At 44.4% G+C, this 26257-nt stretch overlaps 3 protein-coding genes across 5 annotated transcripts in view; 2 read left to right on the top strand and 1 right to left on the bottom strand.

Moving 5' to 3' along the window:
• SUPT6H (SPT6 homolog, histone chaperone and transcription elongation factor) overlaps nucleotides 1-7407 on the bottom strand; it is a 30845-nt gene extending 23438 nt beyond the window's left edge. Inside the window, exon 1 of the mRNA XM_069542705.1 lies at nucleotides 6995-7407. The gene's annotated coding sequence lies outside the window, so the exon portion shown is untranslated. The remainder of the gene's footprint in view (nucleotides 1-6994) is intronic.
• Nucleotides 6896-15219, top strand: SDF2 (stromal cell derived factor 2). The gene is made up of 3 exons (XM_069542737.1): nucleotides 6896-7615; nucleotides 11678-11874; nucleotides 14542-15219. The coding sequence occupies exons 1-3, from the start codon at nucleotides 7465-7467 to the stop codon at nucleotides 14827-14829; spliced, it is 636 nt and encodes a 211-aa protein (XP_069398838.1). The 5' UTR covers nucleotides 6896-7464; the 3' UTR covers nucleotides 14830-15219.
• Nucleotides 15220-18086: 2867 nt separating this feature from the next.
• BLTP2 (bridge-like lipid transfer protein family member 2) overlaps nucleotides 18087-26257 on the top strand; it is a 28124-nt gene continuing 19953 nt past the window's right edge. For all 3 annotated transcript variants that reach the window (XR_011247013.1, XR_011247012.1, XM_069542702.1), the window contains exons 1-15: nucleotides 18087-18248; nucleotides 19099-19222; nucleotides 19748-19797; nucleotides 20095-20239; nucleotides 20404-20522; nucleotides 20759-20819; nucleotides 21004-21193; nucleotides 22168-22291; nucleotides 22454-22578; nucleotides 22821-22888; nucleotides 22996-23141; nucleotides 23805-23923; nucleotides 24032-24195; nucleotides 24354-24612; nucleotides 25146-25351. Coding sequence is in view for 1 of the 3 variants with exons in the window: in XM_069542702.1 (XP_069398803.1) it covers nucleotides 18181-18248; nucleotides 19099-19222; nucleotides 19748-19797; nucleotides 20095-20239; nucleotides 20404-20522; nucleotides 20759-20819; nucleotides 21004-21193; nucleotides 22168-22291; nucleotides 22454-22578; nucleotides 22821-22888; nucleotides 22996-23141; nucleotides 23805-23923; nucleotides 24032-24195; nucleotides 24354-24612; nucleotides 25146-25351 (1968 nt within the window). In the remaining 2 variants the exon portion in view is untranslated. The remainder of the gene's footprint in view (nucleotides 18249-19098; nucleotides 19223-19747; nucleotides 19798-20094; nucleotides 20240-20403; nucleotides 20523-20758; nucleotides 20820-21003; nucleotides 21194-22167; nucleotides 22292-22453; nucleotides 22579-22820; nucleotides 22889-22995; nucleotides 23142-23804; nucleotides 23924-24031; nucleotides 24196-24353; nucleotides 24613-25145; nucleotides 25352-26257) is intronic.

Below are 26257 nucleotides of genomic sequence, written 5' to 3'. Positions count from 1 at the left end.
TAATTTCCAGTATTCTATAATTCAGTACCAACCAATCTCAACTTTGTCTTCTACCTCCCTGATGTTAGATGCATCCAAAACCTAGAAATGGCAGTGGAGAACCACAGAACCATGACATGGAGTTCCCTGGGCTTTAAAGTGCAGCATACATCACACAAATCAGAGCATAAAAATTCCATTCTGGAATCCTGAAGCTGGCTGCTCTTCCACTCAGCACCATTCCTCATGCTGTCCTGAATTATGGTCCACTGTCTATGTCCATTTTTTCCACTTAGACTACAAGCTTCTGGAAGTCAGAGACAATATCAATTAAAGGACTAAAAAAAAAAATCACAAAAACATAAACAGCAATATAAGAGGCATTACACTCCATTTTTTATTCTGTAGCGGATAAGCTGTATCCCACCAGGTGCTCTATACAGAACAGAAACTGCTAAGTTAAACAGATTACTAGTTCTTGTCTTCTCAGTTAAAGACGGGAGTGGGCCTGGAGAGGGCGGAGGGTGGCTAATGGCTATCTCAAGTGGTCTAAGCTCTAGAAGGAGCCTTAAGTGCTGTGACTCTAATTCTCCTAAAAATTACCCTTACTGATATCAACTGATACCATAACCAAGTAAAGATGAACTGAACTCAAGAAAACAAAACTGAAGGTACAAGTTCTGGTGGAAAGGGAGAATCAATGAGAAGGGTCTTACGTTCAATTTTAGACTGAAGTTTCAGATGCCATTCTTTTTAAACTGCCAAATGTCTACCAAGTACAAACACTCTGCTAGGAGCTGGGAATTTGAAGAGAAATAGCATTCAACATTCCCAAGAAGTTGACTTCTAGTAGAGGGCCAAAAAGGACCATAAAGGGACTTCCCTGGTGGTCCAGCGGTTAAGACTCTGCCTGCCAATGCAAGGGACACAAGTTCGAGCCCTGGTCCGGGAAGAGTCCACATGCTGCGGGGCAACTAAGTCTACATGCTGCAACTACTGAGCTTCTGCTCTACAACTACTAAAGCCCCCACGTCCTAGAGCCCCTGCTCTGTAACAAGAGAAGCTGCTGCAATGAGAAGCCCACACACCGCAACAGAGTGGCCCCCACGTGTGGCAATGAGAGAATGCTCATGCACAGTGACAAAGACCCAGCATAGCCAAAAATAAATAAACAAACGTAGGCCTTCCCTAATCTACTGCACACCTAACAAGTTCCAGACACTTAACCTATTTAGCCCAACATTGTCCTATGAGTTACAGCACATTTCTCTGTCCTTTCAACAGAGGAAAAAATATACTCAGAGATGAAGTCACTTGTTCAAGGTGATACAACTTTCAACGGTAAGACCTCAGAGTTGAGCTAAGGTCTGTCCGACTCCAAAGAAACAGTTGTTTCTATCATATCAGTAGCTCTCAAAGTGTGGTCCAGGGATCACCCTCTTTTCTTTCATGTGTAGAGTGAAGTCTTCCAGAGGTTATATGACATGTAGTATCACAATGGGCTGAATGCAGAAGCAGGTGTGAGAATCCACATCATTGTATTAAAGCAAACATTAAAAAGATTTGCCAATGAGACTTCCCTGGTTGTCCAGTGGTTAAGAATCTGCCTTGCAATGCAGGGGATGCAGGTTCAATTCCTGGTCTAGAAACTAAGATCCCACATGCTGCAGAGCAACTAAGCCCATGTGCCACAACTAACCCCTGAGGCATACAAGATGAATAAATAAATTTTTTAAAAAATTTGCCAAAAATGCAAAAACAACAAATAACAACCCAACCACCTCACAAACCCCCAAACAAACAAAAATAATGCTACTCTTCTTACTACATTTTGTTTTTAAGATTATACTTGTTTTCCATAAAGTGTTAGAATGTAGTAGGCTTATTTTCTCAGTTTTACTGGTAAACAACTGGCCCTTGAACATGGGTTTGAACTGCATGGGTTCACTTGTATGTGGATTCCCCCCCCTAGTAAATATAGTATCCATATTTTCATTGTACATATCTTAAAATTAAGTGTGGGAGAAAGTTTGTGTTCTGTTAGAGATCACAATATGTGGAATCAAAAGAATCCAGGTTTGAGTTTTGAGTCCATTCAAAATGTTTCAGCTTCCTGCCCTTGGGTGGAGGCATTCATCAATTCCTTTGTTTTTGAGGCAGAGATAGCAGTATGCACATTGTGTGTGTGGGGGGGTGTGTGCCAGCAACTCAGCTCCCTGTTGTCCCTGGGTCAACTATAGTTGACACATAATGCTGTATAAAGTTAGGTGCATAACGTGTTGATTTGATATACTTGTATATTGCAAACAGGCTTATTATTAGATTAAAATCAACTAACATTTATCTGTTAGTTTTAACTTCTAATCTGGGCAAACACCTATACATATAAATCTCATAAATATCCATAGATGTAACTCACATAAACAAAATATCTTTGTAATCTTATATTACCTTCAAGAGTATAGAGGTCTTGAGATCAAAAAGTATGGGAGCCCCCTATATTAAACCATGTTTAAGTCCCACAGGATGGTGATATTGGAAGCCTTGGTTAGATTGATGCCCCCGCGCCCCCACCAGATCTATTTCCTTAAGGTCATTATCCTGAGTACACCCAAAAGGTGAGAAGAGTATCTAAAACTTCTGCCAATTAAATGTGGTACTCTAATTTTAATATGGCTCCCCTCAGCCCTAAGCTGAGTCATTAAAAATAGATTTGGGTACAGCACCCCCACACACCGCTTGCTTTAATTAGGCTATCAGATCCACAAATTCAGTCTTCTAAGGCCTCAACATCTTCACACTAGATGCTGGCTCCTCCAGACCAGATGCCCTACAGCCTACTTAGCAGAGAGAAATAGTCAGTCTACCTAATGTAAGCAATGGCTTTATTCTGTTCTGGGGCAAGCTGGTGCTCTGTGCTGCGTGCAGCTTTCCTCCCATCCCTTAGGTTAGCAAGAAGTACATGCTGTGCTATATAGCTGGGAAAGGCCCCCAATCTAGCTCACTGCCAAGACTTCCAGTTAAAGAGGCTGTGCCAGAAGCAATCCTGATTTGCTGCAACCTGGGGGAGCAGGATGTGCCGAGGGCGCTGCAGCAGCACTGCAGGCTGAGGGTGGCCAGCAGCAACTACTCCAGGACAAAACCACCACCGATTAGTCTATGATTATCACTAATAAATGACATCTGAGAAGACTCTGAGGTTGTTTGGATTTTGTTTTTTGTACTTAGGCTCTTGAATTTTTCCCATATTCAGACTCTAAACTTAAACTCGCTACTGAAACAGATCCACAAGGGCAGTGGGGTAGTGAAAGGAGGTTTCTCCAGGCGAAAGCACAGCTGCAGTAGAAGATGTGGCTCAAAGGGAGAGGCTGTCGGTTACCATGACATTCTCTGGAAGAGGAATGGAGCTGGGATCAGATTGCCACAGGGGAGGCCCTCTGCAGTCCCTCCCTTTGAACATGATGGTGAGGGAGGCAATTAAAAGGAGACCAGAGCAAAAAGATGTCTGTTAATTCCCTCCACTGGCAGCTTCAATTAACATTTACAGTTTTGTTTTTTCAGGGTACAGCTCTGTGCTGGGACTTGGGTATAAAAACAAAAGTAAAATATGCTTTTGACCCGCGTGTTCACATTCACCTCACAAAAAACTTGTAAATGAAGTTATGACAAAGCATAATAAATGTTTTATGGCAGTTACATACGAGAATTATGAAAGCAATATGAAGACAGAGGTCGTCAGAGAACGCCTCACAAAAGGTGATGCCTGAGTTGAGAGGAGGTAAAAAGTCAGAAAAAAGCAGCATGAGCAAAAGGTTTGAGAGGGCCCAGTGGTCTGAAGAATAGCCCCAGAAGTCTGGTGTGGCGTTTACACTATAAGACACTCTGCATTTGATGAGCAGGAGCCTAGGACTATTCCAATGACGCTCACAAATGACTACCCAATTTGGAATCCAAAAACCTAAGAGCTTAATAGACAAAAGTATTCAGAATCCACTTAGGACAAGTTCTTTTATTAAATTTGGGATTCAGAACTATGTTATGAAAAATCTTAATCATTAGAATTTTATCTATAATCATTTTAACATGCACACCTTTATAAGAAATAACCCTCTTAGAATCTTTTCAATGCCACTATTGTTAATAATGGTTAAAACATAATAACTAATTTATTTTTTTCTTTCCATGTTTCCTTCGGAGATAAGGAAAAAAAGAAGAGAAAAGCAGAAACAACAATATGTAACCAGATTCAGAATCCCTGCAACAGTTACTGAATCCTCTGCAACATGGACAGGGGATTGGGAGCAGATAGTTCCTGTTCTAACACCTAGGAGTAGATCTGTCCTTAAAGTACAAGGGCAGACACAGTATGTAAATGAATGGGAGTGGCCTAATTTGGCCCATTTATTTTGGAGCCTTAGTTTGGTAATCCCTGATCTACAAGTATGGACGGTCTTTAAAGAAATGATGGCAAAGGTACCATGGGAGCCTGTAATAAAGGATTCTAACCTGATTTTGAGCAAGTGGCTTGAAAGACCTTAAGAGTAAGGTGGATTTTTTTTTTTTTTTTTTTAAGGAAAATGGAGTTAACTAAGTAAAGGAGCTGGCTTCTTTGGAGGTGGTTCAAGGAGCGGCATCGTTGGAGAAAAGAGCTCCAGCACAAGGCTCAGAATATGCTGAGGTGGGAACAGTGAGGGCTGGTTTGACTGGAGAGAATCCATGAGTCAGAGGTGAGGTCACAAGGATCTTCTGAAGGATTTTGGATTCTTAACTGAAAGGTGCTGGGACAGTCCTACAGGATTTTAAACCAAGAACTGACTTAGTAGTTTACTTGCTAATTCAGTAAGCACTAATATCTAATGAGTGCCTACTACACGCCAGGCACATACATGGCAAAATCTCTGCCCCTAGGATAACTATATTCTGGTCCAGGAGACAGACCACAAACAAAATAAAGCTGGCTATAAATGATAGGAAGGAAATAAACACTCTCCCCTCTGAGAGACTTAGTTTAGACTGAGACATGAAGCACGGGTAGGCAGCAGTATGCACAGCCAGAAGAAGGGGTTTCTGGCAGAAAAGGTGGGCAAGAACTTGGAATATAGCAGGCTATATCCCAAGGGCATGTGACCAAAGAATGGTGAAGGCAGAAGAATGTGAGAGGGAGAAGGGACCTGCTCGAGCTGGGCTGTGAAGGCTACAGAGAGCCACTGGAAAGGGAAATGACACGATCTGATCTGATCCTGCTATGGACTGGGAGAGGTTCTAGGTGGAAGCAGAGGAGACTGAAGATAGTATTGTGGGAGCTTGGGCAAAAGATGATGGTGGCTTGGAACAGGGAGGAAACGGAGGAGAGAGACTTGAAACACATTTTGAAGATAGAAGTGACAAGACTTAATGAAAGACCTAAGTCGTTAATTAGAAAGAGGTCGGGCTTTGGTACTCTCATCATGTACCACTCAGTAAGGTAGGGAAGACCAGGTTTGGAATGATGGGGGAAAAAAAAAAAGTTTCTTTTTCTTATGCCAGGTTTGAGATGTTTAAGAGACTTTCAGATGGAGCTGTTAAACAGGTATCTTGTGTGATTCTTAAACACAGAGGAGAGAAGGCAGGGCTAGAGATTAAACTTGGGAGAGGCCTGCTTTCAGATGGTACTTAAAGCCACAGGACTGGATCATCTGAAGGAAGCATGCAGAAAACCCAGCATCAAGCTCTGAAGGAAATTCAACTGCAAAATGTGACTGTACCACTTCCTGATGTGATTAGCTCCCAGATGAGATTTAAACCTCTTTAAATCATGGTAGCAATACCATGCTAATCTGATCTAGCAGCCACCCAAACCAACTAAATAAGCTTTCAAATGTTTCAGACTTCTACTGGCTGGAGGGCAAGTACTGTAAAAGAGCTCTAAATTCACAACTGATGGGGGAGCAATCATACTTTTGTAATCAATACACAGAAGACAAAAATCAGCAATTTTCAGATAAACAGTTGAACTTAAAAAAGTCAAACTGAACTTTTTTCCTCCAAAGAGATTAAATTCAAAATTCTTTACACTCTTCATGTTCATTAACAGCAGCAGTGTAACTTAATACTTCCTTGCTACTTCTGATATTACAGTGAATTTCTACAGAAGTATTTCTGGATAGATAACAGAAAAATAAGCATCAGTACTTGCAACAAACACGGGAAGTGAACTGCTTCGGCTGGTTCAAGGGAGTCCTTGAAGAGAAAGGCAGAAACTGGAAGAAAATAAACTTTTAACTTAATAGTCCAATCTGATATGTGTGGTAGGCGTTTGATGGATGGATAGATGTGTGTGCCTGTGTGTGTTAAGTTCCTTAGTCGTGTCTGACTCTGCGACGTCATGGCCTGTAGCCTGTCAGGCTCTTCTGTCCCTGGGATTTTCGGCAAGAATACTGGAGTGAGCTGCCATTTCCTCCTCCAGGGGGGTCTTCCTGACCCAGGGAACGAAACGCATCTCCTGTGCCTCCTGCAATGCTGGCGGATTCTTTACCAATGAGCCACAGGGAATGTAGCCATCTACAAAAAGTTCTAACTATATTATTCAACAACATGAAAAAAGGTGGAATTTGGCATCGCCCTCTAGCCTGATGACCGAGTTGCTCAAAGCTCCGTAGGTTTCACATCCCCGGGACAAACAATTCGATCACCTGATCCTGACTTAGAAGCCCCAGGTCCTTTCCATTCCCAACCCTATTGCGTGGCCCAGTTTTCAGAAGCTGCGAGAGAAGGACCGCATCCCAGGAAGTCTGTTGACACAACAGGCCACCCAACTCATGGGTTCCGGGTGGCACAGGGTTGGGTAGAACCTTGAGACTCTGAGCAACTACCCCACTTTCCTCTCCGTTCTCCCTTACAGAGTCGGGAAGGCCGGAGGCCCCTCTTCTTCCCCCATACGGCTCCCCAGTGCCTCGTCCCTTACGGGACCAGGCCCTAGGAGCCTGGCTCCCTACCTGACTCATTCGAGGGACACGCTTTCCGGTCTAAACTTTACCTGCCTGAGGCCCGCCGCTTCTCTGGTGCTCTAAGCCCCCACCGAGGAAAATGGAGTCGTGGAACCGAGACTGGGAAAGGATAGTACGGACCCACCGCACGACCCCTCCGCCGCCACCGCCGCCGCTGCTGCTGCGTCAACGTGCTACGTCACTTCCGGCGCCCTGTCACTGGGAGTAGGCGGGCCAGTCCGTACTCTCTTCTCCCACTCTGCTTTTTTGGGTTCGTCAAAGGAGGTGGTTATTTGGCCGAAGCGGTTCAGGAAGGCAGTTGTCACAGGGCTCCGGGAAACAACTAAGCGGGGCGGAAGCAACCAAGCCTAGCTTGTCCCTTAGGCCTCTCTAGCAAGGAACCATAAAGACCAGGCTAGGGCTTCTCCCTTTTCTCTTCTCTGTGGTTCCGCCCGCAGCTTCCGCTTCCGGGCAGGGGCGGAGTTTCTTCGGAGATTAGGGGCTCCGCGCTACAGCCAGGATGGCTGTGGTGTCGCTGCTGTTGTTCGGGGGCTTGTGGAGTGCTGTGGGATCGTCCAATCTGGCTGTCGTTACGTGCGGTTCTGTGGTGAAGCTGCTCAATACGCGCCACAACGTGCGACTGCACTCACACGACGTGCGCTACGGGTCAGGTACGGCCACCGGGGTTCGGGTGGGCTTGGAAGGCCTGGTAGGCTCCGGAGGGGGCGGGGCCTGGAGAAACTCTGAGGGGTGTGGTCTCGGAAGGTTAGGGGAACCCAGGGAGGTTCCTGAGGTCTGGAGGCCGAGTCCGAAAATTCAGTGGTCCTTAGGCATCTTAATCGTAATCCTAGTTTCTGTCTGGTGCGCTTCGTGCCAGTCATGTTACATAACTACTTTTAAAGACTACAACGTCACTACGGGGTATAGACTATTATTATCTTCACTGTACAGATGAGGAAACACTCAAATAAATCGCATGCTCAAGGCCTTGGCAGCTAGTGAATGACAGTGACGGGGTTCGATCCAAATCTGTCCAGGTTCAAAGCCTGCTTTCAGCTACTGCAGGCTGGCAGTACTCAGGGCAGGAGGGACAGACATGTAGAAAATTACAGTAAGTGCTGTTACATTGCTGACGTCTTCCAAGACCTCAGTCTTTAGAGACTATAACCCTCTGTTTAGCTCTTTTCCACCTTACACTTGCTCTTCAACTCTTGCTTTGGCCTCTTTTCACTCAAACCTTGCCGTTCCTGTAAAGAAAAACTAAAGGACTCAACTGGAATTGAGGAGGAAACTATTTAGAGGGCTTTTTAATGTATGAAATTAAAATGCTTAGCTTGTGGGTTCATCTGTAATCAGCAGTTTTTGTAGGTTCAGTCATTCAGTGTAGATTTAGTGAGCAACTACTATGTGCCTAAGGTGGTTCTAGATACAGGAAATACAGTAGTGTGACAGCACATTACAGGAAAACAAAAAGAAAGGAGAGAAAAAAGTTGAGCTAGTGAGATGTGAGAGGTGTGTAAGATGACTGCTAGATTTCTGTCTTTAACTGATGATGCTATTAGCTAAGAGAGGAAAGAGTTCTCTTAGATGGATATAGGTCTGTAGTTTGCAGATGGGTCTGTGGTTCATGATACCCAAAACCTGTCTGATCAGTTAGACTAGAAGAGGAACTGAATTGTCATTGTTGGGATGTCTTAATAATCTTTGATTATTAAGTGAATACCTACTATATGTAAGGTTTATTGTATTTTAATTTGATCTGGTTTCCTACTTTGGATCTACTAAATCGAGTCAGAATGTGGGTGGAGAGAGACCTGCCAGTAGGAATCTATAGGTTTAGAAAGCTCTTCACATGCTGCTGATGGGTAGCCAGATTTGAGAACCAGGTTCAAGTCTGGAGCTCAGAAGAGAAATTTGTGCTGAGCCTGAGGTAGAGAGTTAAGTACAACATCATTGTCTCAGTGGTGACTGAAGATGTGGGAAGAGTAAAGAAAATTTCCCAGGATGAACTGTGGTTTGCAATCTGGTGTCAATTTGAATCATTTGAAAAGCTCATTGAAGCACATGTAAACGCTTTTGTCCTGATCCCCAACCATTATTTAAGAATGTCTAAGGCCAGGGATGGAACTCTGGGTAATCCCTAAGTGTAAGAATGGGAGAGGAAGTGCAGGGTTGAACAGAATGTGAAAAAGTAAGAGGCAGAAAGTGAGGACTGCGATTTAGTGAAGCATAGCAGTGAGGACCCAGAGAACTGTTACGGCAGGAACCGGAATTAAGGAGGGAGAGTTGGTTTACCCTTAAAAAAAATGTACAAAATCATTGGGTTGAGTAGAAGAAACAAGAGAGAAAGTGGTAGTTTAGTCATAAACATTCACCCAGATAACTGTGGACTATGGTACAACACTGTGTGTTAAGTGGTAAACAGAAAGTGTCATTGAAAAGTTATTGTCTGACAGGGCTAGGGACTGAAGAGAAAGCTAGGAGGAACAGGCAAGAATGACTGAGGAGAGCATCTGGGAAATATGTAGTACCTTCAGAGAATTGAGTACTAAATGAGGCGTAGGGAAGAGAATGTCCCTGGAGTTTATATGAGTGGGCTATTTGGGAAAGCTTGACAGTAAATAAAGCTTTGTGGGAAGCCAAGTGGTCAAGTGGTTAAGAGCTGTAGAGTCGGGCCACCTAGGTTCAAACCCTGCACTGTCTCTTGGGATTGTGTAATCTTGGACATATTATTCATCTTTTTTAACACTCCAGTATAAAATGGGGGCAATGATAGTAAAACCTATCCCAGAGAATAGACGAGTGTATCAAATAAGAATATTCAAGTAAAAGGCTTGAGTTGGTATCTGACACCTAGTAAGTGCTCAAATATAGGTTAGCTAGTTAGCAATTATTATTTGTATATTTCCTCTTTTTTCAAGTCTATAGGTATATATTTAACCTTTTTAGAGGTAAGATAACCTTTTAACCTGCAAAATCACACCTTCTGTAATCATTATGAACCAAATTTAAATGGCTTAAGAATACTTTTGTAACGTGTTGATGCTTTACTTAAAGGAATTGATAACTGTAGATTGAGGGCAGGAGAGAAGGGAAGACACAGGATGAGATGGCTGGATGGCATCACTGACTCGATGGACGTGTGTCTGAGTGAACTCCGGGAGTTGGTGATGGACAGGGAGGCCTGGCGTGCTGCGATTCATGGGGTCTCAAGGAGTTGGACATGACTGAGCCACTGAACTGAACTGAACTGAACTGAACTGAATGGCTTGTTGGATTAAAGTTGACAGCAAAAACTGGTCTCATTTTCATTGTGAAATAGGATAAAAAAATTTCTTGGATTGTAATAAAAATTTTGGATTTTTTTTTTGACTGCAGGTAGTAGATTGTAATACATAGTGGACATTGAATAATGTTACAAACAATTAAAAATATGATGAGATAACTGACATATACTGGGGGATATCCAGGCTACTGTATACAGGTTAAACACTGCCTGTGCTTCAAGAAAACCACAAATGTTCATTTATTTAGTGCCCTTTGATGCAAATTTTTGGACTATTCTGATATGGTACACTCTTAAATATAGTTCATCATACAGTAACTAATACTATATAAATACATTGTGTTTCTCATACATGTTTTAATGTCATAGAAGAAAAAAATATTATGACACATAGGGTTTCCTTCCCATTCCTCCAAACCTTTTTAATGACACAGGGCACGTTATTAGCCAGAGGAAAGAGAGGAGTCAAGTTGAGCTCACTCTCTTTTCCTTTTTTTTTTTTTTCTTGTATATAAAAACCCTTTATTGATAAAGGTTAGAAGAGAAGAATCTGTAACTTAATTTTTTTAAAATGTAGTTATTTTTAATTGAAGGGTTATTGCTTTACAGTATTGTGCTGGTTTCTGCCGTACATCAACATGAATCAGTAATAAGTATACACATCCCCTCCCTCTTGAACCTGCCTCCTACCACCCACCACATCCCACTCCTTTAGGTTGACACAGAGCCCCAGTTTAAATTCCCCAAGTCACACAGCAAATTCCCACTGGCTATCCATTTTACATTGGTACATTTTCACATGCTACTCTCTCCATTCATCCCACCCTTTCCTTCCCTCCCTCCAGCCACCCCCCGCTGCCCCTGGCTCCGGGCCCATAAGTCTCTTGTCTATGTGTGTGTCTCCATTGCTGCCCTGCAAATAGGTCATCAGCACCATCTCTCTGGATTCCATATGTATGCGTCAGTACATGATGCTTGTTTTTCTGTTTCTGATTTTACTCTGTATAATAGGCTCTAGGTTCATCTCCTTCATTAGCACTGACTCAAATGTGTTCCTTTTTATGGCTGAGTAATATTTCATCGTGTATATGTACCACAGCTTCTTTATCCATTCATCTGTCAATGAACATCTAGGTTGCTTCCATGTCCTATCTATTGTAAATAGTGCTGCAATGAAAATTGTGGTACACGTGTCCATTTCAGTTACAGTTTTCTCAGGCTGTATGCCCAGTAGTGGGATTGTTGGGTCATGTGATAGTTTTATTCCTAGTTTTTTAAGAAATCTCCATACTGTCTTCCATAGTGGCTGTATCAATTTACATTCCCATCAACAGTGCAAGAGGGTTCCCTTTTCTCTGCATCCTCTCTGGCATATATTGTTTGTAGATTTTTTTGATGATGGCCATTCTGACTGGTCCTTTATATATACTTTTTTTTTTGACTATAGGTAGTGGGCAGCAGTCGGTGACAGGTGTAACCTCTGTGGATGACAGCAACAGTTACTGGAGGATACGAGGGAAGACAGCCACAGTGTGTGAGAGGGGAACTCCCATCAGATGCGGTCAGCCTATCCGGCTGACACACGTCAACACTGGCCGAAACCTCCATAGTCACCATTTCACCTCACCTCTTTCTGGAAACCAGGTGAGGTGGCGTTCTATGAGTCACTGCTGCTCAACAGAGCATTTACTCAGTTGAGTGGTTTGATATCTTGGTTCTTAGCCCTTTTTCTTCCAGGTATGAATCTCTTCTGTGCAGACCTGAAGAATTGCCTGTCAAGGAGAAGGAAATTGTTTCTGGTCAAAATAGAGATTACATCTAGATCAAGAGATGAGGCAGAAAGAGAGGCTAGGTATATGTTAGTGTATCATAAGTTGTCCTGGTGAATCTTGCAATAAAGAAACCCAATGTTTTCCAAACTTGCAATAAAAAGTATTATTATTTTCTAATGATGTCAACTAACCGCATTAGGAGAATGAATTAGGAATTGTGCTCCCCCCCCTTTTTTTTACAGCCTTGAACTTTTGAGTATGTGGCTCCCTTAATGAGTGCTTTCCTCTCACCTCCACTCTGGGTAGTTTTCCCTGTTAACATTTTTAACATTAGTATGGCAAATTTGTTACAGTTAATGAAACAGTGCTGATACATTGTTATCAGCTAAAGTCTATAGCTCCTTCTGATTTCCTTAGTTTTTACCTAATGCTCTTTTTCTGATCCAGGAGCCCATCCACAGTACATTTAGTTGTCTCCTTAGGCTACTCTTGGCTGCGACAGTTTCTTAGATCCTCCTTGTTTTTGTTGACCTTGACAGTTTTGAGAAGTGCCAATCAGGTATACGATAGGGTGCTCCTCTGTTGGAATTTGTCTGATCTTTTCTTATGATTAGACCAGATTTATAAAGGTTTTGGGGAGGTAGACCACAGAGGTAAAGTACCATTTTCATCTCCTCTCTCAAGGGTACGTAGTATCTTATGATTGCTGATATTGATGACCTGGCTGAAGTAGCGTTTTTCAGGTTTGTCTGGTAAAGTTATTCTTGTTATCTTTCACCTTTACATACTGTACTCTTCGGACAAAGAACTCTGACTCTTGTGTCACTGTGCAAAGCCCTTACTTGAGTGGGGAGTTACGCTTTTCCTCCTCTAGGGTGGGAGAGCTACATAATTTATTTGGAATTCTTCTGCATGGGAGATTTGTTTTTTCTGTATTTATTCAATCATTATTTACATCGATATGGACTTCTTGATATGGATTCCTGGATTTTTTTTTATATGTACTTTGAATTATTATCCAATACCGCTGTCTTTACTATGTTGCTCACATTCCAACTTTGGCTGTTGGGAGCTCTTTCAGTTGCCTCCTGTATCCATTTGACATGCTCCCATCATTGTGTTTATGTATGGCTGTGTTTGGCTTTGTTTGTGTATGGCTTCCTTACTTTATGGCACTAAATTATTATGGGCTTATCTTGTCTATTTCTTTCCCCAGTCCTAGATTCAGCTATTTCCCTTCGGAGTCCTGCTTCTGTTTATTGGAGAAGAGTATTCTTAGAAAACAAGATCTAGGCCTTGCATGAACTCACTGCTACTGGGGTTTTGTTTCTTTGAGACCCTCTCACCTGCCAAAGCAAAGAAATAACATGCCTGTATGTGTATATATACATGTCTATAAGTGGTCGTATATGTAATTGTCTGTATCTATAAGTTAAACATGAGTTCTTACTGATATCTCCAACTCTAATCCATTGCCACATAGATCATTTTAGCCTCCTCTCTGCTTATTTGTAAATTCCTACTCTTAACAGTGAGATACCTGGCTCCCAACACTGTCATCCATTTACTTACTTGTTCAGTTCCAGTATACAAGTATAGTGAGTGAAGTCGCTCAGTTGTGTCTGACTCTTTGCGACCCCATGGACTGTAGCCTACCAAGCTCCTCTGTCCATGGGATTTTCCAGGCAATAGTACTGGAGTGGATTGCCATTTCCTTCTCCAGGGGATCTTCCCGACGCAGGGATCGAACCCGGGTCTCCCGCATTGTAGACAGACACTTTACCGTCTGAACCACCAGGGAAGTCCACAAGTATGGTAGTAGGATTATTAATTACATGTAGTTTCTTACAAAATTTTATAGCTCTAAGTGTATTTTTGAGTTACATGTGTTTGGTAGTGATCGTTTTGTAATGTATAGAAATATTGAGTTAGTATGTTGTACACCTGGACGTAACATAGTGTTGTAGGTCAATTATACTTCAATTAAAAAAAATTATGTATTTCTGAAATATTAGCAACTTTTAAAATTGTTATAGAAACTCTGAATTTTTGACCTTATGGGGAATGGGATTAGAATACAAGTGGACAATAGAATTTGCTATACTTTGCTCAGCTAATATTTATTATTTAATTCTCCCAATTATTTTGTAAGGTATTATCATCATCACTTTATAGAGGAGAAAACGAAACCGCAAAGGAGTTACACAGAAAGGGACAAAGCTGACATTCAAGGTTTGCCTGTCTCCAGAGCCCATCCCATTTCTAACTTGTGTTTTTCATCAGGTCACTTAATGTCTAGTTAAGGGAATGAGGTAGGCATATTTAAAGTCAAGTGATAAGAGGTAAAGTGTTTTCAGACTATAATAGAAAATATAAGGCAAGTAGAGGATTATTTGCAAAGTAATTTATTTTTAAACAACACTGGAGAGCCTTTTATTTTTCACTCTTGGATAGCCTCATTTTCTTTCCATTGCCTCCTTCCCCTTTTCAAGCCTGTGTGTCAGCTATACTAATATTGCTACCTATCTGTGTCTTCCAGGAAGTGAGTGCGTTTGGTGAGGAAGGTGAAGGCGATTATCTGGATGACTGGACAGTGCTCTGTAATGGGCCCTACTGGGTGAGGGACAGTGAGGTGCGGTTCAAGCATTCTTCCACTGAGGTTCTGCTGTCTGTCACAGGAGAACAATATGGTCGACCCATCAGTGGGCAAAAAGAGGTGCATGGCATGGCCCAGCCAAGCCAAAACAACTACTGGAAGGCCATGGAAGGCATCTTCATGAAGCCCAGTGAGTTGCTGAAGGCAGAAGGCCACCACACAGAGCTCTGAGTCTGCAGGCTGTGAGCCTTTGTCACCTCTCAGTGTTCCGAGACGGCTGCTGCTCCTTCGCCCTTTGGACCGTGCCACGGGTTCCCTGGCCAGTGACCATGTCCCCACTGAGATGAAGATGCATCACAGGAAACTGGGGCTGTGTTTGGAAGCTTCAGCCCTTCACACTTGAGTGGGTGGTGCTCCCAGACTTGGGTCAGTTCTTTCTGAGTATAAGCCTTGTTGGTAAAGGAGCAGAAGCTTTTTATTGATATTAATAGGACAAAAACTGAAGGAGGCATCCCTCCTAGCTAGGAAATTTTTATTCCTCAGAAATTTGGCATCATGGATTATTAATGTGTGTGATTTTTCTTCCACTTTCTTTAAAACGATAAAAGAATTTCATTGTTAGTCACTGTGTTGTCATTTATTAGGTGTGCTATTTCATAATCTGATTAATCCTTGAGTCCTAAAAGTCATTGCTAAGTTTTGAGGTATGGGAACCTTTGATGTAGATCCTCGTTTTTAAAAAAAACTTTATTTTGTATTGGTGTATAGCCAGTTAACAATGTTGTGATAGTTTCAGGTGAACAGCGGAAGGATTCAGCCATGCATATACATGTGTGGTGTGGACCCTTTTGAGAGCCTTACCTGCATCCTACTTTTTCTGTCTTTACTTTCTCTTTTCCCTCAGCACCTCATTTTTATTAGATTTTAGACTATGGCTGCTGCTGCTAAGTCACTTCAGTCGTGTCCAACTCTGTGCGACCCCATAGACAGCAGCCCACCAGGCTCCCCCGTCCCTGGGATTCTCCAGGCAAGAACACTGGAGTGGGTTGCCAGTTCCTTCTCCAATGCAAGAAAGTGAAAAGTGAAAGTAAAGTTGCTAAGTTGTGTCTGACCCTGTGACCCCATGGACTGCAGCCTTCTCGGTTCCTCCATCCATGGGATTTTCCAGGCAAGAGTACTGGAGTGGGGTGCCATTGCCTTTTCTGGACTAACTATGGCTAAAGACCCTTAATAAATAGCCAGTAAAATGTTTTACTTTGGATATGTTACTGCACTTGAGCAAAAGGGGTGGAGGTAGAAAGTGGAACCAACATTTATTTACTCTTTGCTAAATACTAGGCACCATATTCGGAGAAGGCAATGGCACCCCACTCCAGTACTCCTGCTTGGAAAATCCCACGGATGGAGGAGCCTGGAAGGCTGCCGTCTATGGGGTCACGCAGAGTTGGACACAACTGAAGCGACTTAGCAGCATCAGCAGCAGCAGGCACCATATTATAGATCTCACCTCATTTAATCCTCACAAATACATTACCAGGTAGATGCCACAATTTTACCAATGCAGAACAGAATAGTTGAGTTATTGCCTGAATTCTTAAAGCTAGTAAGAAATTTGAATATAGGAATCCAGCTGTGTCTGCCATATGTTCTTTTTACTGCAGTACAACTGTACTTAGCTCTTGGGAGATAGCTATACTTTTTGGACAAATATAAATATCTCTCTTTGAAAAGGGGTTAGAAAGCTTTTGTTCTCTGTTCACCTCACTTATTTTCTCTGCTGGGTAGATCCAGGAGGTTTGCTCCTGTGTCCTTCAAGGATGTGAGTGATAAACAGAAGTGACTGCCATCTGCTGGAATTTCGTAACTTAGCAGGCCCTTTTTATTTTAAGAAACCTGGATTTTCTTCCTTAACTTGCTTTAGGGAGTTAATGTTGAACATTTGGGCATATCAAGTCTGTGCCAGATGTAGCCCATAACATTAAAAGGATTGATCCCTTTTACAAGGACTTGTCTCAGTAAGCTGAGGCCAGGAACTACTTGAGGAACTCCATCTCTGCCTTCTCTCTTTTTCCATTTTAGTTGCATTGCTTGCTTGAAATCTCTCCAAAAAGAAGTAGACAAATGACAAAATCAACATTTTCATGCTATTGAGATGGTTGGGAGTAGAGTGGTTAACAGTCTGGGGAGAAAGGAAATGATAGGAAACAGTTGAGTAAAGAGTAACTCTTCATAATATAAGAGTAGAGAGTTGTGTTGCAAGTACCTCTCAGTGGCTTGGTCAGTGTTTTTACTCAGTTGTTGGGCCCTTCCTAAAAGTCAGGAAAGAAAGACCATACCTTGGGGCTGCAGGTTACAAGGTGGATGGAGGACCTCTAGCACTGGAGATAAGTATGAACTTAGGGGAAAAAAAAAGTGGGGGAGCCTTGGGGAGATGTGAAATGACCGATAAGAGGACTAGATGTGAAAGGAAACCAGTTGGAGGGGTAAAAGCAACTCTGGGTAACCTAGGTGAAAGCTGAAATGGTGCTTTATCTGTAGGAGTGGAAAAAGTCTCCAAGAGAAAGCCTGGAAGATGTTTAGGAGGTTAGGATGTCAGAGCAAAGGGATGTCAAGTACTTACTTTGAAATAAGTATGTCAAAGGTGCTAAAGCTAAATTTCTTTATCTTGTATTGACATCACTGTACTAGAGTTGGACAGAAACTGTCCAGTGCCTTCGTTTTACAGAGAAGGAAACAGGCAAAATAAAGTTGACTCAGAATTATCCATTTCATGTAATTATGCTTGCTCCCCAGGTAAATTGTTGCTGAAGTGCAAGAACAATATTCTCTACTTCAGTAATATGCCCCTCCTAGCCCAGTGCCTAAATGGTACTATTCTCAGTAGTAACTGAAAACTGCAGTGAAGAGTCCAGAATGGTGCAACTCATTCCTTTGTGGATAGAATGAGGTGGGATATTTGAGGCCTTTAAATACATCTTGGTTTCCTCCTTACTGATGTTCAGACAAGAATGAGTTAAGATAACTAGTTCGTGTGATTTAGAAGTATAACTTCTGCGGTAGCCTCAGTCCGAGCCCTAAGTAGCCAAGCAGACTACAACTACTCCGGTATACTGCTTTGAAAGTGTAACTCTCCGCGGCCGAAACTACCCAGCGAAAACCACTGCCAGCCAGCGAAGAGGGCCGCGGGCGGGTGGCAAACCCCTGACTTCGCTTTTCCGGGTTCAGAACGGTGCGCCCGAGGGCGGGACTTGTGTGTCAGTCGTGGGCCGCTACCCGGCGCTTTCCTTCTGGAGCCACGCCTTCACTTCGCGCAAGCAGCCAGTCGGCCCAGCTGAATCGCGGGCGTCGGGCGGGGCAGGGCAAGGAGACTGCTGGCTGGCTGGCGGGCTGCGGGGGGCGGGGCGCAGGCGCGCCAACGCTTCCTCGCCCAGCGTTGTCCCTGCGCGTGCAGCTGGTCGGCCCGCGGCGGCGCAGCTCGGAGCCGGCGGGGCGGGCGCGGGGGGGGTGGCGCCCCGGCAGGGCGGGGGCCGGAGCCAGGCCGGGCCGGGGCCGGGGCCGGAGCCAGGCCGGGCCGGGGCCGGAATGCCCCTGTTCTTCTCCGCGCTGTTGGCCTTGCTTTTGTTAGGGCTCAGCGCCCTCTTCCTAGGCCGGTGAGGGGATCCCGGCCACGGCGGGTGGCGGAGGGGGTGGGAAGGGAAGGAAGAGAGACTGAGGAGGGGGCGCGCTGGAAAGAGGCGCGCGGGAGGGGGTTGGGGGTAGTTGCGCGGGCGGCGGAGGGGGAGGGGCCGGAGAGGAGGCGCGCGACGAGGGGAGAGGTCGCGCGGGGGCGTAAGAGTGGAGCTGGCTGGAGGGAACCGCGAGAACCGGGAGATTGAGCAAGCGGCCGAGGCCTGAGAAGATGCTGAGATTGGGTGGTGGATAGAGGTGTGAATGAGGAGGGGGCCCGGCATAGTGGTTTTTCTTTCCCCATCCGGATGCCCGTGAATATCCCCTTTCCCGAGTGCGAAGGGCACCTGCAGCCTCGCCCTGGAGAGCCGGAACAGGTCTGGCTGCCCAGGGAGAGCGGCATTGGAGCCGGCCGGATGTGACCCCACACTGCCTTCTCGCAGACACCTGTCTGGAGGGCGGAGGAGGAGACCTTTAGGGGGTTGTGTGATGGCACACCTTACACGGATGCCTGGACTTCAACTCCTGTTGGAACCTCTTCTCCCTACCTCGGAGGTTCCTACGGATTTGAGGGATTGCTTTCTTTGTCTCCAACTTAAACGGTGGCGCTTAGTTCGTCTGATTTCATTTGGGTGGAGGGGACACTCTTGGGCTAGGGTCCTGATCAGCGTGGCTGAATGTATATGGCAGAGTGGTGTTTTGGGAGACAGGAGAATTTCCCCAGAAGATCCACCTCCAGTTCATGATCTTTTGCTAGGCTTTTTAAGACCTGCAGGGGGTGAGGGTGGCCACCCTTTGGGAGAGGGTCCTGTGAACTCAAGGATTTTTCTGCAGGTGGCTTGTGGTCCGGTTGGCCACCAAGTGGTGTCAGCAGAAGCTGCAGGCGGAACTAAAGATTGGCTCCTTTTTTTGGATTCAGAATGTCAGTCTTAAGTTTCAGCAGCACCAGCAAACAGTGGTGAGTCCTGGGAAACTCCCGGGGAATATATGTGGGTTGATCTAGCTGAATTTCAACTTTTAACTTCCTTTTTAAAAAATCCTGGTGGCTTTCCTAGTTAACCCAGCCTTGCCACCCCTTTGCCAAGATGATTGTAGAGCATATTTGAGAATACTGGAACTGATGCAAGTTCTTTTAAAAATACTTCTGAGGCACAGGGTGTCCAGGGCATGTAAAAAAAAATAGGGAAGTAAAGTACAGAACAAATATACAGAAGTAACGCAGAGAACCAAGATAACGAAGATTGCCATTCTAATATAAGAGGGGAAATGGCAAAAATCCATGAAAGAGAAATATTAAAGTCTATCCAATGTCACTGAGAGGAACAAGATATAGTGCTGAGGAGAGAGGCTGGGGGAAATGGAATGGAGAGTAGTGGAAGGGCTCTCGCACTTCCTCCTCCTCTTACACCCTTTCTTGTCTTGTCAAACTGCTCTGGGCTTACCTAACAGCCACTGTACAAAGCTTCCTCCCACACTGTTTTAGGAAATCGATAGCCTGTGGATTTCCAGCAAACTCCTTAGCCATGATCTGCCGTGAGTACCCTATCTCTTCACTCTCCTCTTGGGGAATGTTTTGGGATTGTGGTTTGCAGATTGAGATTCGTTTATAGAGGCCCCGCAGCCCAAGGAGGGAATCAGGTTCTTGATGGTGTCTCTGGGTTAGCCTGGAAGCTGTTGTTTTGTGAGACAGATATTGATAAGTACTCTGAGACTGTCTTCCATGATTTGAGCTGTTTTTAGGGAGGATGGGAAAATGGGTATGAGGGAGGGGAAAAGACTGGTATGGAAGGGGTTTGGACCTGATGGCAGTGAGATTTCTCTCCTGGACAGACACTATGTGGCCTTGTGCTTTGGAGAAGTACGTATCAGAACTGACCTACAGAAGGTTTCTAGCCTGTTTGCCCCGTTCTCCCAGAGTACTGGGGCACACCAAAAGGAGCTGGCCTTCAGCCCATCCTTACTGAAAATCTGCCAGGTGAGGCTACTTTCCCACTTCCCTGGACTGAAGTAGGAATGGCTGGCTTTGGAGTCATGGTGGCTTTTTAAGGCATAATGCTAAGAGGTTCCTTATTATTTTTCCATTGGAAAGGCACGGCATTGCCTTGATATTAATCATTCATCTTTGCATCTTCCTTCCAGCTGTTTTCCGTTCATGTAGATTCTATAAACATCATGGTCCTCAAGGTGGCTACTTCTGAGTCCTTGTGGCATATTCAGATCAGAGAAAGCAGTTTTCTTTTGGATAGTGATGGGAAGAGGTAAGCATGGGGTAGAAGAAGGTTCGGTAACCCTGTTGTTGCCTTACAGTTGTTTCAGGCTGGGTGGATATCAGGGCTTTCTTATCAAGGTGTCAAGTTCTCTCATTCTGTGTAATTTGAGGAGAGAGTAAGATTAAGCACTTCTGCTTGCCTTGGGCCTTCCAGCCAACAAAGCTTGACTGAAGGTAAATGATGAGGAAAGGAGCCAGGTGCTCTTTTTATTTTTCCTTTCCCAGGCTGAAATGTGAGGTGAGCCTAAGTCAGATCAACAGCAAAGTTCTAAAGAGCGGCCAGTTGGTGAGTATGTCACAGTCATTCAGATGCCTTGTTTTTCTTCTGGGCATAAAGTACAAAGGCGCTCAGGGCTTGTACTCTAGATTATGTGTACTATGGGGTTCCCTCAGGGATGTGTTCCAGACCACGGCATTTTGACCGCAAACTCCCGGCACAGTCACACCTTAGAGGCTTATCTTCCCTGTAGGAGGACACTTGTCTAGCGGAGCTCTCACTTGCCCTAAAGCTGTGTCTCGAGGTGGGCATCAGCAGTGGGCAGCTGAAGGCGATCACGGTGGATGTGTGGACACTCCATGCCGAACTGCATGAGGGCCTCTTTCACAGTCAGCTGCTGCGCCAGGGCACAGGCCTGGCCCCCAAGCCTCTTCCCTGTTCAGGTAAAGTCCCAGTCAGTGAGCTTCTTAGCTTCCCTGTAGGGCATTCTTTTGTAAGTAGAAAAAAAAAATAGTCATCTCACCACTCATTTAGATGTGATTTGTTATTTGCCATGGCCTTTAATCCTGGCCTTTGAGGATAGCTAGAGGAAAGAAGGCATTTGCTTGTGGTACGTGAAAGAACATTTAGTGAGTAATTATCATAAATAAGGTCTGAACTTTGTGTTTTGTACATGTGCCCCTACTAAATCCTCAGCATTGCACAAATGAGGAAACTAAAGTGCCTAGGAAGATTAGCTAACTTGACTGAGATCCCATGGGTAGTCAGTAGTAAAAATGGGGTTTGAATTATTTGGCCCGAAAGTCCGTATTCTTTTCATTATAATAACCTGCTCTCCGTAGCATTTTTTAGTTATTTATTTTGACGTGTACACACTGTTACATTCATTGTTTTATTTTTATCCACACTGGGTCTTTGTTGCTGCATGCCAGCTATCTAGTTGCAGAGAGCTGGGCCTACTCTCTTGTTATAGCGCACAGGCTTCTCATTGCGGTGGCTTCTCTTGTTCTTGAGCACAGGCTCTAGGCACTTGGGCTTCAGTTGTTGTGTCACACAGGCTCATTAGTTGTGGCTCACAGGCTCTAGAGTACGGGATCAATAGTTGTGGGGCACAGGCCTAGTTGCTCTGTCGCATGTGGGATCTTCTTGGACCAGGGGTTGAACCTGTGTCCCCTGAATTGGCAGGCAGATTCTTACCCATTGCGCCACCAGGGAAGTCCTCCAGAATGTTTTTTAGACCTTGGGGAAGGAAGTACGGTGGGTGCCTGGATACCTGGGATCTTGGCCTTATTGCCTAAGTTTGGACGTTAGCCTAGGCTACTTTACATGGGAACGTTTGGCTGAAGAGGGCATGGCATATTGAGCGACTTGAGTGTTAGGAGTTGATGGCTTTTGTATTATTTATTGGTGTTTTCAGAGGTGACAGAGGACTTGGCTGAGCCAACTCTGCCTGGCCTATACCTCCTTCAGCAGCTGCCGGACCAGGTCAAAGTGAAGATGGAGATCACTAGTGTGGTGTTGTCCATGAATAGTCAAAAGAGGTGAGGTCTCTCCTGACACAGAAGTGTGGAGAGTGATAGTTGGAGCTGTGTGCTGGGATCTCCATAACCAGCCCAGTAGCTACACTGAGCTTGTGTGAAGGGGGAAAGGGAGTAAGACTAGCATCCCACATGTTTCTAAGCCAGACTCTGTCTCTGGTCTAGGCACCTGAATTGGACATTGAAGCTGCTGCATTTCCTATACCACCGTGATGAGGATCAGCTGCCCTTGCGAAGCTTCACGGCGAATTCCGATGTGGCACAGATGAGCACCGAACTCCTTCTGAAAGGTTCATGGGTGGGGTCAGTGGTACTGAGAGAGAACGGAAGGACCAGTCACACTCTTCCCCAATGCCTTACTTGGTCTTCTTAACTCAGTGTCAGTGAAGCAGAGGAGGGGGGAGTTGGAAATGTACTGAAACTAACGAGTGTTGGTGACATTCTTTTCGTCTCCTCGCCCGCCCCTGACCCTCTCTAGTCTTTCCTCTCACCCTCTCCGTGTTCTCCTCTCATCTGCCCTTTGCCCTTACAGATGGGTTGTTGCTGTCCCAGAGCCGCCAGCGCATTGTCTGCCTCAGCTCTCTCAAGGCTAACGTGCAGGTCTGTTGACCAAGAATCATTCCTTTTTCTGCTCTCCCTGTATGTCATTGAGTCGTGAGCATATAAAATAAAACCTGAACCCACAGTTCTTGTGTCCTCGTTTCCAGGTGACCACCATTGACCTCTCAGCCTCCCTGGTTCTGAACACTTGTATTATTCATTACCGGCACCAGGAGTTCTCTCACTGGCTACACATGCTAGCGCTGGAAACCCAAGAGTCTAGTTCATCTATTCTTAAGCAAAGGAAGAACAGGTCAGTGTAATCTTTTTTGGCCACCGTCTTATCAGGTGGATTCTTGGATTTTTTGGTCTAAAGTGGCATCTTGTGTTAAATATGTATTTACTTGTTTGATCTTTTTTAACTCTCAGTTTCAACAGCCCAGTCTAAACAGCAAACATGCTTTATGTTTTCTGTTAGATGAGACGCTGGCAGTAGAATGAGTGACAGAATTCTTTGTTTTTATGTCCTTGGTGCCCAGCACAGTTCCTTATTACATAAAATGAACATTTCTTGAACTGAACTTAAATAATCAATGTCTCATCTGCCTTAGTCATTAGTGCCATGTCTGTGTGTGTAGTACTTGCATTGTGTCCCATAGAGGTCAGTGGTTTGTAAGGGATGCTACTTGGTGGTATTCAGTTGAATCATAAGATACACTGATATTCACCATATTTGACATATACTATTTGATACATGAAAATAGCAATTTCATCTGGTTCAACCTCATAAGTCTCTATGGATTATCACTGGGAGTAGGAGGAAGCTGATGAGTTAGTTCAGTCTTTTTCTAGTTGCATCCTTTCCTAATAATCACAATAAAACTCACCTTATCTTTTGAGAGCTTCTGAAATCTATAACATGATAGGAAGTTGCAGTTCTTTCCTTGTCAAACAATGAGGTCTTGTCCCCGTACAGATCCTTTCCTCAAATCCTGGCACCGATCATCTTTAGCACCTCCATCTCCAACGTCAATGTTTCCATTCAGCTGGGAGATACACCACCCTTTGCCTTGGGATTCAATTGCATCTCTCTGGGTAAGGCTCAGCGATGGAAAAGGAACAATTTGTTCATTAATGGAGCTGGGCCCAGTTGATGGCCACTGTGGCTCCAAAGAAGTCCTCTCTCCCACCTTCTATGTTTAGATTACCAGCACCTGAGACCACAGAGTATCCATCAACGGGGCGTCCTAACTGTGGACCACCTCTGCTGGAGGGTGGGCAGTGACTCCCATATTCAGAGAGCACCCCACCCACCCAATATGCATGTTTGGGGTGAGGCGCTTGTCCTGGACTCCTTCACACTACAGGTAGGTGGGCACTTCGGTGAACAGTAGCCTGTAGAGTTTGCTCATCCTGCCACGTTCTAGAGCACTGAGCACCTTTTTTGGCCGCAGACGGTGCACCAGTGCGTTACCGAACTGTTTGTTGGCATGCTTCTGATGAAGTCCCATTGTTTTCTTTCTAGGGTAGCTATAACCAGCCTCTGGGCCTGTCCAGCACTCAGTCAGATACCCTCTTTCTTGACTGTACCATCCGAGGACTGCAGGTGGAGGTATCAGATACCTGCGCTCAGTGTCTGTCTCGGATCTTCTCCTTAATGGGTCCACAGTCTGGGAAGTCAGCTGTCTCCAGGGAATCCGCATTTGGGGAATCTGTGTCATTACTGTGGAAGGTGGACTTGAAGGTGGAGGACATGAACTTGTTCACCCTTTCTGCCCTGGTTGGTAAGTGGGACAGGAAGTGGGTAGTTATACAGTATAGTATATAGTATACTATACTGAAGTGGGTAGTTTGTAACCTAAGCAGATTACGCTGCTGCTTCTCATGAAATAAAATCAGTTATTTGAAAATTTTCTAAGTCAGAGGCAGGAAATGTTAAAAGGTCTTGTGTAACTGTTGGGCTTCTTGATATTTCTTAAGGGCTTACAGATAGCAAAGTGTATAAGAAAAAAACAGCTTTGATATCTGATCAGGAGAAGGAGATGCAGTTAGTTTTCTGTTTCTTTGTGTATTTAGTTCTAGAGAGAAACTGATGTATCTCTGGGGAATTGGTGGGAGTTTGGGTACTTCTTTGGCCCTGCCAACTGTAGTTGGGTTAAAACAGGAAAGGAAAACTTCCCTAAAACATGAGGAATTAGGTTAGGAAAGTGTGGGGAATAAGGATAGCCAGAGTGAAGGGAATAAGGAAGGGAGAGCGAGGACTGAAGTTGGAGTTTGAGAGCCAAGAACCAACCCTGACATGGTTTCTGGATGTTAGGTGCTTCTGAGATCCGGCTGGACACACTGACTGTCCTGGGAAGTGCTGAGACCTCCACTGTGGGTGTTCAAGGACTTGTGCTTGCGCTGGTGAAGTCGGTCACAGAGAAGATGCAGCCCTGTTGTAAGGCTCCTGACATCCCTACTCCAGTGCTCAGCTTCTCCATGCTCTCCGTCACCTATCACAGCAGCATCCGCTCTCTAGAGGTAATGTTTCTATGGCGAGGTGGGGTCGGGTTGGATTTTCCCTGGCTTAGAGCATGTTATACTGATACTCACCATATTTGAATGGCTGGCTTAGTCATGTTGTGAAACTCACCTGTGAGAAACATAATGCCTAGTGGTCGGTCTTTTTTCCCTGGCTTGTGTTGTACATTTGTATCTTTTAACATGGAACTTAAAATACATATAAAACCAGAGAGTATATGAACTTTCATGCAACCATACCTGGCCTCAAAAATAACCAACTTAGGACCAACCTCATTTAGCTAAGCTCTGAGCAGTTGTGCCTGCCTTCTACTGTGGGATTATTTTGAAGCAGATATCAGACATACAATTTCAACTGTAAAGATTTCAGTGCATAAATCTGATATACAGATACATATATATATATATATATATATATATATATAAGTAAAGGGCTCTTAAAGGTCTGGTGGCATTTTACTGAAGCACTCAGCTCATCAACAGGCTAGAAGAGATCTGAAGATGGAGGCACTGGAAAGTTTTGAGAGGCTTCCCAGTGCCTTTCTTCTCAGGATATCATTTAATTTGGACATGGGGTCCTCTTGGGAGGAGAGTGAGATATTTCCCTGTTCATTGGACTTCATCTTCCTTTGGAAACTGAAGAGTTTGCTTTACAGAGATTGGAACTCAGAGGAATTTTTTGGTCTTGGAATTTAAATTTCCTCTGTCTGCTTAACTATGGAGAATTGACTTTGTTTTTCAGGCTAACAGAGTTCCCCTAATCCCTTCTTTGAGGCGTACTTTGCCATAAGTCTGTTGCTATATGAATTTGTGACCAGTACTTTTTAAGAATTAAGTCAAGGTACAATCAGTGCATGAACATTTTTCAATTGATACTTGCAGTGGTTATTATACAGAAGGTGATCG

Source organism: Ovis canadensis, chromosome 11, assembly GCF_042477335.2.
Source record: "Ovis canadensis isolate MfBH-ARS-UI-01 breed Bighorn chromosome 11, ARS-UI_OviCan_v2, whole genome shotgun sequence".
Lineage (NCBI taxonomy): Eukaryota > Metazoa > Chordata > Mammalia > Artiodactyla > Bovidae > Ovis > Ovis canadensis.
The sequence above is the reverse complement of the archived record's forward strand: the minus strand, read 5'-3'. Positions and strand labels throughout refer to the sequence as shown.

Excerpts from the sequence above, each read along its gene's own strand:
- SDF2 (XM_069542737.1), top strand. The coding sequence starts at position 7,465 with ATGGCTGTGGTGTCGCTGCTGTTGTTCGGGGGCTTGTGGAGTGCTGTG. Across the intron at positions 7,616-11,677 it reads CGACGTGCGCTACGGGTCAG|GTAGTGGGCAGCAGTCGGTG; the intron begins GTACGGCCACCG and ends TTTTGACTATAG. Across the intron at positions 11,875-14,541 it reads CACCTCTTTCTGGAAACCAG|GAAGTGAGTGCGTTTGGTGA; the intron begins GTGAGGTGGCGT and ends TGTGTCTTCCAG.